Below are 15,303 nucleotides of genomic sequence, written 5' to 3'. Positions count from 1 at the left end.
TTCAAACTTCACAATTGACAGTTGAAATGACAAAATGTCAATGATTGAAAGAAACATAGTGGGAAAAATTAAAGAATGATGGGTCGGTGGTATTGTTTACTACACGTGCGCGATTTCTAAATTAGGCTTTTTTGTACTAATATCGCTTAGTTTCACTAATATTTGTGTTGTCCTGCGTTGTTTCTTGTGTATTACTTGTTTTGAGGTAAGTGTTTCTTTAATAATTTAGTAGTTGGTGATGGAATCTGAGGAGCCCCCGGATGGGGGCGGAGGTGACTCCATAAGTCAGGATTTTGTGATGTCTACTGATACTATAATTAGAGAAGACTCCAAAAAAGTCTTGAAGGTTGCCAAACGCTCTCAAATCACTGCAGAGAGTATTCTAAGCAAACGGGATGCTTCCTCTCCTCCTAGCGCTTCAATTCAGCACACATTCACACTCCCCGAATTTACTGGTACTAAATTGAAGTATAACGACTCCGATCAAGGCCCTTTTATTGTCCACGCCTCACGAGTGGAACCCGACCCATCAGCTGGTTATACAATTAGCTTACTTAAATTTGCTCAAATTATTTACAGAAGCAAGGTCTCTGGTGTTCTCAAGGGAGGAATTAAATCAGCAGGACGCAACCGTGTTGTTATTGAATTTGAGAATGCTTCTTCTGCCAATAATTTAATTGACAGTCCATTGTTCCAGGAGCTTAATTATAAAATAATTATCCCAGCTTTTCACATTACCCGAATGGGCATTGTGAAGCAAATCCCCATCGACTGGTCTATGGAGGAGTTCCTTATTAGTATCGAATGCTACACCCCTGGTTGCCGGGCTATAAAAGCAAGAAGGCTGAACCGTAAATCTGTCACTGATGGTAAAACTGAGTGGTTACCTACTCAAACAGTTATTGTGACATTTTTAAGTCAAACCTTGCCTGAGAGAATATTTTGTTGCTACACTTCACTTCAGGTAACCCTTTACTTCCTTCCCACTATCCAATGCAATAATTGCTGTCGCTTTGGGCACACTCAAGATAAATGCAGGTCCAAACCAAAGTGCTTTATGTGTGCTCAACCTCAATGCCATCTATTCTTAACAAAATTTATGAAACTGGGTTTGTTTCTGAGTCATGGAAACATCAAATCATCATTCCTATCCTTAAACCCCATACAGATCCTAAAGATCCCTCGTCCTATCGTTCTATTGCCTTATAGTAAGTTCTGGCCAAAATTATGGAACACCTAATAAAACATAGATTGGAATGGATTCTTGAAAGCAGGAATATCTTGCCAAAATCGCAGTTTGGGTTTAGAAAAGGTATGAGTACGATGGACAGCCAGAGCGTGTTCTCTTCGGAAATTCGCCTGGCCCTCTCAAGGGGACACCATCTTGTTAGTGTCTTTCTTGACGTCACTTCAGCCTATGATAATGTTTTCATCCCGCTACTCAGGCAGAAAATGCTCCAGCTAAGTCTTCCCGCGAGGATGATTAATATCATATGTAACCTTTTCATGCAACGTTATATTTCTGTTCGAGTCCAAGGTACTATGCATCCCCCAAGAATAGTATGAAAGGGGTTACCACAGGGCTTGGTTTTGAGTCCCATTCTCTATAGTTTATATACTTCTGAATTTGACTCTTCTTGTTCATCCGATTGTAACATATTACACTACGCAGACGATATTGCCCTATATTATACCTTAGAATCTATTGAAGATTGCTCTGTTCGCCTTAATTCTGCTTTACAAAATCTTTATATCTGGCTAGAGGATCATGGCTTATCTCTGTCTGGTCCTAAAAGCTGTCCAGTGGTGTTTTTCAGAAGAAGATTGATACCGGATGTTGATATTGTTCTGGAAAATGAGACCATTCAAGTAAAAAATAATGTAAAATTTTTGGGGGTATATTTTGACTCTCGTATGACTGGCACGGTCCACCTTAATTACATTAAGGAAAAATGTGACCTTGGGGTAAATGTTTTGAGGTCTCTTTCAGGTGTGTAGTGGGGTGCTCATCCCTACACTCAGAAACTCCTTTATAACGCCATTATTCGGAGTCATTTTGATTACGGGTCATTCTTGCTTGAACCGTGTAATAAATCTGCTTTAGTCGATTGGGACAAAATTCAAGCTAAGTGACTCCGCATCATTTGTGGTGCCATGAAGTCCTCCCCCATAAAAGCTCTACAAGTAGAATGTCTGGATCCTCCCTTATTTCTTCATAGACAATATCTTTGTGATAGATTTCTTTACAAAGCTGTTCAAAGTTCTTGCCACCCATTACTTACTTCTCTTTGTCACCTTTCAAATTTTATTCCGTCTTCAACTTATTGGACTCATAAAGAAGCTCCTTGCCTTTTCAAAAGTTATGAATAATTTATTGCAGCATCTCCTCTTTTTCAATTTCCTGGTAATCCTTTGTTTGCTGTCCCTTTTGATGCACTTGTTTTTAGGCCCGATGTAATTACATATTTTGGTATTAATAAAGATCCTGGAGCCAACGTTCGGTTTAAAAACCTCTTAAATGAGCAGTTTCCCGGGTGGCGAACTATGTTTACCGACGCCTCTAAACTATCTGCAGATATCCCTGTGGGTTCAGCGGTGTGGGTTCCTGATATGAAGCTGACTCTTAGTTTTAAATGCTCACCCAGGATATCTGTTTTTTCTGGAGAAACAATAGCTATTTATGAAGCTGTATCCCTGATAGAATCCCACAACCTTAATAAAACCATAATTTTTACTGAGAGTCGCAGTTGTTTAGAGGATATTTTAAAATTACCCTTACGTTCTAGAGATGTTCACCCAATCAACAAGGCTGATATATTCTGATACATATTATAGAGTCTTGGCCATAACTACAGCCCTCATTTTTTATCAAAGATCAGGGTTCGGGACCACTATGTGAATGTGGCCTTGATGAGGGTACCGTTGAACATATTTTCTTTGATTGACCAGATTTCCTGTTTCACTGTATGATGTTCTTCCTCCTACTTACCCTCGCCCTTTCAACATGTCCTGTATTTTGTCTTCTTCAGAAATATCTCTATTATAACTATTTTATGTAAGTATATTTAAAGATATAACATTAAACTTTGAGTAAGTTTAAGTATATATTATTTACATAATAAGTATATTTATGTAGGTAGTTTTATTTTTTTGTATCTTAGTGGGTGTTGGTGTTGGTATATTATATTGTGATGTCCTATTTGTTTTAAATCGTGCTACTGGTCATTTGGCAGAACGAAAATGTGCTGTTTCAAGCAACCACGTGTATTTTTCAACCCTGACACTGGCAGAATTGTCAACCTATTGACAGAAGCCACAAATATAATTAATAATAATAAAACATAGTGGCAGAATAAAATGCGATTTTTCATGTCTCGACAAATTGTCCGTGCTATGTGAAATTTGCAAAGTAATAATCCTATAATAATAATAATTGAAGAAATAAACATTAATATTTTTTTTACATTTACACATTCCATGCGATTTTCTAATGATTCAACTATATCTACGAACATTTCTTTATTAATCACTGTTCATAATTTTTGATACGCAAGACTGCTTATATTTTTTTAAATCTTTTTCTTTTAAATTTAGTGTTAAGTGCATTTCTGTCGTTCCAGTCCTTTTTATCTGAATCATATCAAAATATTCTTTATTCAAGTAGACTTAAAGATTACTTTTGAATAGTCATGTTACAGTATTGAATTAAACGTAAAGCCACCTCATCTGCGGTTCGGAAAATAGATTCTACCGATAACTGTTCTACGTTAATCTGCGTAAAAAGGAACTACAAAAGAAAAATTTACAGGAGACACAATTAATTTCCTCCTACCCTAATGAGAGTTTTGAAGGTTAATAACGGTGTACCACAGGATTTATTTTGCGGTTGTTTTTAATATATGTAAACCATTATATTTATAAGAAATGAGACATTGTACTGTTTGCAGATATATCTTATAGGTAGTTTATAAGTGTACATAGAAGTTTTATGCTTCTAGTTCTAAAAATAACAATACTTTCAACAACTTACAACCTTTCATCCACCTTTTCAACCATTTACAGCCCTTTTTTCCAAATAAAAAGTAGCCTATGTCCTTTCTCAGGCTCTAGACTATTTGTGTACCAAATTTCATTAAAATCGGTCCAGTAGTTTTGGCGTGAAAGCCAGACAGACAGACAGAGTTACTGACAGAGTACTTTCTGGACTGGGTAGGCAAATTTTGGAAGACAGGAACGACTCGTTATCAAATATGCTTTTCTTATCTTTCAAAATATCAAAGATATAGAAATACTGTTACAGCATAATTAAAAACCTTTTTTAATTGCCTACAAATAATTAATTTCAATAAAATAATAATTATTACTATTATCGCTACGATTTTTGAAATGGGCAACATTATAAAAAAAAAAACATTGGCGGGAAAATTTGGCGCCTGATACATAATTGCTGGTTTAGCAAGCGACTTCATTATGTAGCTTTTCTCAATCTGTGCGCGCTTCATAAAATTCAACTGTCATTATTTTTCCACAACGTTCCAACAGAAGTATAACTTTAATAAAAAATACATATGTAATGATTATCCACTTTATGCAAAATTTAAATAATTGGGTGACATTTTTTACAGTACACAGGGGTCAACTGCACTGCGTAAGGTTAAATCCGGCACTGATTTTAACCGAAATTTTTTAAACTTCCTTTTGAATGCTAATATTTTAGTAATTTTTGTTTTTTTGACAGTTTCCTTAAATCAATAAAGTTATTTCGTTAAATTCGTTTTAAAAAGCTACCAAATATAGAAAAAAAAGTGGGTTCTGTATAAGGAATAAGTTGGAATATATTATCAAGAACACCTCTAGTTAACAAATAAAAGGTTAAATGACCATTTTAGAAACAACATAAAGTGGACATGATTTCAAAATAGTTGGCCAACCAGGTTGCCATACATTTTTATATATGTAAACGGAAAGAGTTCCGGTGCCGGACAACCTGTTTTGCGTACTTGATACAGGCACGGGCACAAACAAACATTGCCAACTTCTATACTCCGATCTGCAATTGAGAATTTCTGACACAAAAATCCAATATTCCAATCCGGGTTTTGAACCCAGGACCTCGGAAATAAACACAGATTAAATAAAATATAATGAAGTATATAAACATTGTAACTAGTTTATCTTTCAATGCAATAAATTAATCAAGACAAAAACTTGTTCTGTTTAAAAAGTTTATAAAGTAGAATTAACTTAATGGTTTAAAATGAAACGATGAAAGAAAATCATTTATTTGTTTATTATATAAACAACATAATAATATTTTTATCAAGCAAATCAAGTAGCCATTAACAAATCGTTTGAAATGTTACTATTGACTAGTAAACGAGTTTAAATTATCTTTTACGTAAGTCCGAGAGAAATGGTTTATATGGATTAGTAAAATCTAAAAATTCAATAAGTTTTAGGACAGACAACTTGTTTGCTCGACCATTAATTTATAAGTAATGTAATCGACATGCAACGTTTACTCAATAATCAGCTCCTATTTTAAATAAAGCGAGCTATCGACATCGAAGAATTGGATAAGTTTATAATCATCTTTAATTAAATTTACACTTCGAGAAATCCATTTCCGGATGTTGTTCCATAAATCTGTAAAAAAAATAGGATATTATTTATCTTATGAAAAGAATATTCCGTTGAAGTCTGGGCAGTGGTTTGCGGAAAAAGTTAAATGTTCGTTTTCAAGGCGAAATGTATTGACATAAGAGGTTGAATAATAAGTTTTACTTTTTGGCGATTTAATAAAGTACTTTTATATGTATTGCATGTAGTAGTCTCCATTTCCGCCCAATAATATGATTCTACCTTTATTGATCACGTAAAGAGGAATGAGGAAAACTGTTATGTGAGGCTGTTTTATTCTAGTTAATACTTACAAGTGTAATTTAAATACATACATTTGACTTTATTATTAGAGTTGACGCAATAATTGTATTGGCTAACTTTAGAAGCTATGATGTTATTTTTTAAATAACACTCAGAAGTACAAAAATACAAAGCTACACACAAAACAACTATTATGTATAATATACTTTAAGTGAATTTTTAAATATATACTATTTTTAATAATTATTTTTAAAGTCCGAGAGACAGGTACTTTTTGGTTTTTTAGTCGTATGGTATAAATATAATTATAGGTTATATGTTCGAAGTATTTATAATAAATATAGTCCTATAGGCTTTTGTATAGACTAAGCCTATTCCAACCACAGGAGGAGTAAAGACAGATAAACTGCTTTGACATTGAATTAACGTGATATCTTTGTTCGAAATTTTGATTAATCTATAGTTTTTATTAATGATTAGCGAAAATTGCCTTTTGAATGTCAGCAAAGTTACTATCGTAATTTTGAAGTCCAATTAAAGTGGATATAAGAGGTTAAATAAAATGTTATAAATAAAGATACATTTAACAGCAACTGTTTCGTGATAATATAACTGAGCTATTAGAAAATCAAGTCGATACTTAAAATATAAGGTATCTTTACTCCATCGTTTGGGTGTACAAGTGGATTTCATTTTTATTTTATTTTTTATTTGTAAACTTTGTACAAGCCTGTAGTTATATCTCATATCTCCGATGGATTTCTCATAGAGCAAAAAAAAAATTGACTACGACCATAGTTAATGATATATATCGCTTACTTCTTAAGTACGTCCTGTTTCTTCTGTTCCTCGCTGGTGGGTAGTCCCCTTTCTTTTTGTCTTTGATCGTACATCATTTTCTCAACTAGGCCTCTTGTCTCTCCGTCTAAATCCGACAACTTTGATGGTTCTGGAATAAAACATTAAAGTTATAACAATATCTATTGCAACTTATGGATTAATTTTGATAAAACTGTTGATTTAAGTACACTATGGTTATAGTAACTTCCGACTATCTGTGGGCGGATTGTTCGCTTTATGGCTTATCCGCGGAATCCTCTTCTCTTCTCTCCTTTACTTAATATTTTTACATTATTACAGTATAATACGAGCATTCATAGACGGTTAATCGATTTTAAAGTAGATATATATAGATTTAATAGTATTTAAGCATTTTTATGTATGTTCATACTTTTTCCGATTATTGACAGTATTCACTTATTGTATTTATGTAGTGTTTATAATAAAAATATTTGACAGTAAATATTTGTAATCGATACATTTTATAGAAGTTTATATTAGAAGAATACAATAAATACTTTTAATAACAACAACTAGTTGAATCAACAGAATGTTTGAGACTTTCTGATTTTATGATGTATATGTATATTATTAATAAAAAATCTAAACGGATAGCATTTGATTCTTAATCCGCCCGCACTCAGCCAGCTGTCGGCCCATGGTAACACGTCTTATACGCTCAGTGCATTTTTTGTGTCTTATAACATTGTAGATGGACATATTAAAACTTACGAATGTAATACATGCTATTATAGTCATGAAAAATAAATAAATAATGAATATATCTCATATCAAATTCTACGAGGTAATTGATTTCGCTATTAAATTTCAGTCCGTCCAACCGTTCGATCGTGATTGAAGGACAAACATCCAAACAAGCATAATTTACATTTATAATATTAATAAAATTATATTTTTCAACTCCCACGGTCCATACAACATTTAAATAATACACGCAGGAATTTTTGAGTCTTGTTTGTATTTATTTTTAAATAAAATAAAGTAAATAAGTGTTTTTTACAGTTTGTGTATGAAAAAACTATGTTTAAATTATAATTATCAAATACCTAAGTAAATTGCCAGAATTGAATTCCCTAATTTATCACTCATATTAATTACATTAAAATCAATTGAAACTATCCATTAATGAAATAAGTCAAAATAGTTTCACAATCCTCGAATATATCGCGCAACATACACAAACTACAACAACCCAATGAATTAGCTGTTAGTTTGAATTGGTTGGCTTAAATAAAAATATATTTTACAGATTGTGTCCATTCTGAAAGTATGAGATGGGATAATGTGAAAGTACAATTAATAATAGAACTAGTACTTATTGCGCGAATCATTAAAACAAAACTTTGCGAATATGATTGGCAAAAACTTTCTATACAACAAATCTTGGCCTAGTATGTTTGTATACGATTGCTATAGAGTTGGGAGACAATGAAGTTTCTATTTAAATTTTAAAAGTAAACCAACAAGGCGAATGCTATATATCCCGCTGTTATTAAGAGACATATAACATTTTCAGACGGTTCGATACATATTACTTTATGTAATATCAATCAAAATATACTTTATTCGTGTGCGATCTCACACGCGCTTTTGAATAATTATTTTACAAAATCAAGCGAAGTTACCACCGGTTCTACCGGGAAGATGTGTAGATTTAGATTCCACCGAGAAGAGCCGACAAGAAAAATTACACTGTTTATTCGAAATGAAAAACAAATGTTAACTTCACGCTTTTTATCATATATAATCTATGTTACATTATTTTATAACTACATAGCCAAGACACGTAGTAACTTTTAAGCAGAACATTACTACGCTTTCATATATCAATCTAGTATTTATACAAATTAGCATTTTACTTAGTTTCGATTGTATTTTCTTTAAAGATCACAAATATTTATGCCTTCATGTAATTTTTTTCTTTTTTTGCTTCTTTAATGTATGTAATAATAAACAAACAATTATTTTAATATTATTGTTATACATATATGTCGTGATAGAAAAATAATCCACTAGCAATCAATTGATCACGTGGCACTGTCGTTTATCGTTAAAGTATACAAAGTAATTATAGTATTTATTTCATTCTCACGAGTTTTAAAACTTAGAAAGACATCTTGACATCCTTGAATGTTTATATACTAGGTAATGTAGGAAATCCGAACGGAAGGCTCTATCATTACAGAATGTATTTAAAATAAATTTATAATTAACTTAATGATCGCAAAAGTCTATCATACATTTAATTATTAAGTTTAGCTAGATATTTATCAAAACAAAATAGTCTTCATCCATGTGTTAATTGGCTTTCTTAAAGTAGGTTTTAGGTAACCTTTGTTCTTTTTTGTTGTTCGTGTAGTGAAGTTAAACGACAAACAAATGAAACTCCATTTTGCATTAATAATATTAATTTAGGATAATATTAACAACTACCTGAAACCGCGGCATTATCCGTGCGAAATTAACTTAACACACAGACATTATATGAATTAACGAAAAATTAAATTATAATGATTTTCATAGTCGTAACTTAAGAAATTATAGATTCGCAAACCAAACATATTATTTCCGTGATAAAAACTAACCAAACTATCTTCATAACAAATTTCATCTAACTCGTTCCACTTGAGTACTTATTATATTAGTGGGGATATTTTTTTTCCTGTTATAACGTCAACTTATTAAATTTCGTGAAACCTTGACTTTAAAAGTTCGTAGACACATCGTGCGATTCTGTAAGAATTCTCTTCGTTTAACACTCGTGAAATGTTGACAACCGACTTATGGCGATACGCAATTTTGATACGTGTATCCTAATAATGATTATTATAGTCAAAGTAACATGTTACATACATTTAACGCTCGTATTCTGTGAGTTCAGAGTTTCCCATTACAGAATCGCTATAACTAAACTTTCTCATTTATTCAATGTTTTAGAATTTCGAATTTAAATAAAATGTATTAATAATGTATCGTCGTGACACAAATCGATGATTAATTTAATCTCAAGACCTACTTTTTAAATTTACGTTATAATTGTTGACCTACTGCTAGTTTGTTATAGATATGACCCTAATTTTATAAATATTTTTCGTTACTAATCGTTCAGCTTACACTTTTATATTCAAGAAATGAATTCGTTGAAATATTTGGCATTGTCTGCAATTGAAGAGACAAATCGAGGTACAAAAGTAAAACTTTGTATTTTTACTTTAATATCTCTTTATAAAAATATATTTTAGACAAAATTAGTATAGCCATTACTTTTATTGAATCTTAGTTTTGATTTCTATAAATGACAAAGCTTCGTTTCGCCGTTACTTTTGGCCCCGGCGCGGCGTGTAGAGGAGCTAGATGAAGTATTATTTTAATAACTAATCGTCGTTGATGCTTTAATGCATCTCCATGTACGCGGTTAAAATATTTCTGTTATAAACTCGATACGTATAACGAGAATATTTTTTATAATATAATACGAATTATTTAGATATAAAGCTAATCAGGGTACACTCAATATCTTTGTGTATAAACTCATACGACCAAATGGCTTAGCTCAGTAATGTCTATGCTGATCAACAAGTTAGTAACAATTTTACCTGGATTGATTTTCCTTGTGGATATTTCGGGGTCGGTCGAGACAAGGCGGCTCCACCAATTCATTTTGTTAACCTTGTGCAAAAAAAACAAAATGAAATAATTTCAATACAAATCTTAGCTATCATTAATTCAGAACACAGATAGTTCAGGACTACAATAAAATAAAAATCTTTTGTTTCGTATAAAAACAGGTCCAAACAGGTCCGGACCGTAAGTTTAGGGGGCCCTGGGCTAGCACTACTTAGGGGCCCACCTAAGACATATCTGAACATAGACTTGAATTAAATTAATTTAATGGGTTTGATGAATTGCAGGGCTCGCAGGGCTGCAAACCATACGATCTGCTTAATTTAATAAAGTTATGTTTTCTTTCGCATTATCGTCTATTTTTGACTTTGACTTGACTTAGCTGGGGCCCCCTTGAATCCACGGGGCCCTGGGTTGAAGCCCAAAAAGCCATATGGTAGATCCGGCCCTGGGTCCAAAGGATACAGTTGTAAATACGGGTTATTAAGTTTGTTAGATACTTGAGGTAAATTTGGGTTGAAGTATCAATATCACAAAACAAAATCACCTTTTCCAAATTGACGAGTAAATTACGTCCATCCTGCAGCACCCACGTGGATTCTTCTATTTTGACATCGGCATCCAATTCCCCATCGATGATGAGCGGTTGCCCTTTAATTCCCACTTTGAGGTGCCGCTTATTAATAATCACCGTCAGATCACGAGGACGAAGAACTTGACGTAATGGTACACGTAACTGCGAGAAACAAAATATATAATGAGTCAAACATTTTTTTTCTATGCTTAAAAACTTATGCTTTTTTTTCAAATTCGAAATGTCTACAATGACTTAAATACCCGTTTGCTAATTATTCAAAATAATAACAATTTGTAAATTTTATGTTAATTCTATATTTTTATTCAGTAAACCTTAACTATTATTAGCATAATAAAATATACTTATTTATATATAATATTATTATTAAAAAATTAACGTATTTTTTTAATTTAAAATGTTTAGATAATGATATGATCTAATAAATAGAGCAATATGTATCTATGAGATCTGCAGCGTTATAAGCATAATGCCGAAATGACTTGACAATATGCTTTGTTGTAGAAGTGAACAAAATCTGTTTGATCTTAGTTTTGTTTAATGTTTAATATACCTATTCATTTTTGTATTTCATTTCGTGCTCCATTCATGTTTATGTTTCTTTTCGCAATTGTAAAAGAAAAAATTGTGTGGGAAATGTATATCTGTCGGAGTATTAACTCTTCTTCTTAAGAAAAAGAAAAATAATCCTATTTTAGACGATATAATTCAAACCTAGTAATGTAACTCTTGCTTTTAATTTGCATGGATACAAAAGTCACGACATGTACTTTATTTTGCTTTTTACACATTAAACATACGACCACATAATATTATTACAACAACACTTTACTTTATGAAAAGATGCATAATAAATCATAATTATCCTTTTTAACGTATACGGATATAACTAAATATTGTTTTAAAAACAAGGTTTACTTCGCAATAACACTCGTATTAAAGGTTATAAGATACGTATAATGCGTGTGTAACGTTAACGGTCTCAGAAATTATTTCCCAGTAAATGGGATTAAGCTTCGAAATTATCTTGTGTGACGTCATATTTTGTACATAATTATTTCGAAGTTCCTATGTTATACAAATGTACTTTAGTTGGTATAAAATATGTTATAATGTACTAATATTTAGTCCTTTATAAAGTCAATATTAATTTATTTACATAGTATTAAACAAAATCGAATCCCACTGTCTGTGTCCCGACGAATGCTTAGATTTTTAAAACTACGCAATGGATTTTGGTGCGGTTTTTTTTAATAGATAGAGTGATTCAAGGATAAGGTTTATATTATAATATAAGGTTTCTAATATGATGTCGTAAATAAACACATTTTTTGAGCTTACATTGCAAACGCTGGCTAAACTCTACGAGATAGATAAAATAATGTACTACAGTATTGTACACCTTAAAAAGTCAGCACTATAATGGCATGGAAAAATTCATTTTAATCGACTGCGTGAAACTGGTTTAAAGTTCATTAACAGGTGATTTTAATAATATCATGTAAAAACTAGCTATAACTAGAAATAGCCGTACTATTTATGTGGAAGCTTATGATAATACTCTCAGAGTCAAGTAACTAAAAGCAATCTCAATGCTTCGCTACGAACTCTTTATTAATTATTATAAATGAAAGTTTGGACAAATCTATTTATACTTTATTGATATACTATGTAATTACACTAGTGGAAAAGAGTAAATACTGAGTTTCCTTCCAGTTTTTCTCAGTAGAATCTACTTTCGGAACTAGTGGCAGGCGGCATTACATTTAATTCGACACTAACACGACGATTCAAAAGTGCTTTTATGAGCCTAGTCAAATTGACAAATAAGTATGCCGCCAATATAACTTGATAATAATTTCAATGTGTTGTATCCACTTGGTTATGAGTATTTCCGAGAAAAATTGAAGTCAAGAATTGCATTAAGAGTGATCGACTGTATCTAATATCCATTGAGAGATCACTTCCGTGAATCATTAGATAATTTCATCATCATGTGCGCATGTGCTATACAACGTATACGTCAATCGAACAAAAAGTCAAGAGCGTCTGTTCAATACTCATACACTCTCGATAAAAGGAACTGAATTAATTTTGCTATTAACATGACGTTTAGGATCTTATTTTATACAAACTCACTCTAGTATATTCCTATCGAATGTCATTGCAGTTATTATCCTTTCGAGTCGATTGTGTCCGCGAGAACAAGGTGCGGGTCGCAATCATAATGACATGCATAGAATACGGAATGATCCAAGTCTAAAACGACGATTATTATGTTTCACAAGAGGAGCGTCTCGAAAGAACGCGACCGACTACGAAGGCGTGATGACCTCGCATTCCTCGCAAGGACGATATTTATATGAATTTATAAGCACCTGAACCGGACCGGGGTATTATATTTTATACGTCATTAAACTGACGAATTTCGTATTAGCGGTTTCTCGCATAAGCGATATCAGAAACAGTATGCTGTTATTGTGCATCTTGCTTTGCCGATCGATCTGAAGGCTTATTAAAAAAAAACATATTTATGAAAGGACTCATTAAATAATATCTATGACGTAAAAGAGGTAACAATTATAATATTTTTGTCTTGGCATTACAGATATTACCGGGAGCAGAATACCTTTCACATACGATGATTGTTTCGATCAAGTTGAAACAACCTCGCCCTTTAATTATACTATACTGCTATTGCAACATAAATTACCGACTCCATTTAATTCATTTTTGTGTTGTAAAACTAATTAAGAAGCGATGTTTAAATGTTTTCAAGTTTTGTTCTTCGAAAAAAAATATAGTCTTAAGAAACCAAACCTCCTCGCAAACAGGAGCCCAAAAGTGGGAAATTTAAAGGCGATTACTTCATATTTTCTAAAAAATATCCTTTTGTAATAATTTCATCCAATAAAAACGATCTTATTCGTATTTTGATTTTCCAGAGTGTTGTCAGGTGATCCCGCTATGTTTGCCAACGCGACAATGTATTTATATAAACGTTCACATTGGGTTTTTTGGGGGGATTCCATGTAGAATGTAGAATGATACTAGGAATTGAACGATATTATGTTAACAGCCAGATCACACCCACAGCGAGGATGTAATGTAATTAAAACTGTTTAAAATGTTAAGCTGTATTATGTCATATTTATCTTAATAAAGTTCACACTTCTTTTGTATTGTTTCAAAAGGGAACTCAAATTTTAACTTTGCAAATTAAAATAATAAAACATTTGTAGGATCGTTAAGATTATAAGGGTGTTTTATAACGGAAAATTAAGTAGATATATCGGTATTGTTGTTATGTTTTTAATATTAGATTAAAAATACTATGATAAGAATTAGGAATATAAATACAAACTTGATCAGTAACATATATGCGAATTCAATAAGCTTGATGATTGTACACCTACCGGTTGTACATATATGAAATTACACCGTAAAATTTAATTTTTATAATCAAAAGAGAGATTAAAATTTAGACAAAGAAAAAATATATTATCCGTCATTAATAATGTGCAGACTGCATTATAAAAAAATGTTCAAAATACATCTGAGAACAATAAAAACCTGACGTTGGTCTTAAAAGACTTTTGATAAGACATAAGTGATATTGGGCAATGACAAATTGATATTTACTACTAAATATACTAGTGTACAATCCAAATTACGATGAAGCTGAGCGTGTGACTGAGAAATTAAGTATAAAGCAAACCTTCAATCTTTTGTTACTTTAGATTATTATTTTTTATAAAACCTTGTTGTAACTGCGCTCAATAGCGTTGTGTTATACCACCTTCACACGATTACACGCCGATTACAGACGTGTTACAATGGCAACCATAGACTTAGGGCGCTTGGATATTTTTGATATGTAAGCTGACTAATGTCATATAAATTTAATTAAAGTATAACACAAAATAACGATTTCTAAATTATGCAAAGATTTATGTTTTTATATCTCTTATTATCTTCTCAACACAATCACATATGCGGTTAATTTAAAAGATAATCTTTACATATGTACAATGTATTTTAGAAAACAAATATTTAGTTAAATATTTTTGACCATTCTCGGTATCTATTTTTATATATACGTTCATCGGTGTCAAGAAACTTTAGAAAAAATAAAAGGCAACCTGCGGTCGACATGAGTATTAATTATATTGTCAGTCAAAATTACAATCATTATGTATATGATTCTGCCACCCGAGCACGAAAATTTATTTTTAATAAAGTACTCTTATTTATAAACATAACATTAAATTTATTTAAATGTATTTTTTATCTATATTTTATCACCTGTACGTGTCTAAACCGTCTTACGGATAAACTGG

At 31.8% G+C, this 15,303-nt stretch overlaps 2 protein-coding genes across 2 annotated transcripts in view; one reads left to right on the top strand and one right to left on the bottom strand.

The window, feature by feature from the left end:
• Positions 1-15,303, top strand: part of LOC113393579 (programmed cell death protein 2) — a 324,102-nt gene that overhangs the window by 75,415 nt on the left and 233,384 nt on the right. The gene's annotated exons all lie outside the window — the stretch shown is intronic.
• LOC113393492 (nuclear migration protein nudC) overlaps positions 5,269-15,303 on the bottom strand; it is a 28,690-nt gene continuing 18,655 nt past the window's right edge. The window contains exons 5-8 of the mRNA XM_026630392.2: positions 10,916-11,104; positions 10,341-10,413; positions 6,703-6,832; positions 5,269-5,646 (exon numbers count right to left, since the gene is read on the bottom strand). Coding sequence (XP_026486177.1) covers positions 5,595-5,646; positions 6,703-6,832; positions 10,341-10,413; positions 10,916-11,104 — 444 coding nt within the window. The 3' untranslated portion in view covers positions 5,269-5,594. The remainder of the gene's footprint in view (positions 5,647-6,702; positions 6,833-10,340; positions 10,414-10,915; positions 11,105-15,303) is intronic.

This window comes from Vanessa tameamea, chromosome 6, assembly GCF_037043105.1.
Source record: "Vanessa tameamea isolate UH-Manoa-2023 chromosome 6, ilVanTame1 primary haplotype, whole genome shotgun sequence".
In the NCBI taxonomy this organism is placed as follows: Eukaryota; Metazoa; Arthropoda; class Insecta; order Lepidoptera; family Nymphalidae; genus Vanessa; species Vanessa tameamea.
The sequence above is the reverse complement of the archived record's forward strand: the minus strand, read 5'-3'. Positions and strand labels throughout refer to the sequence as shown.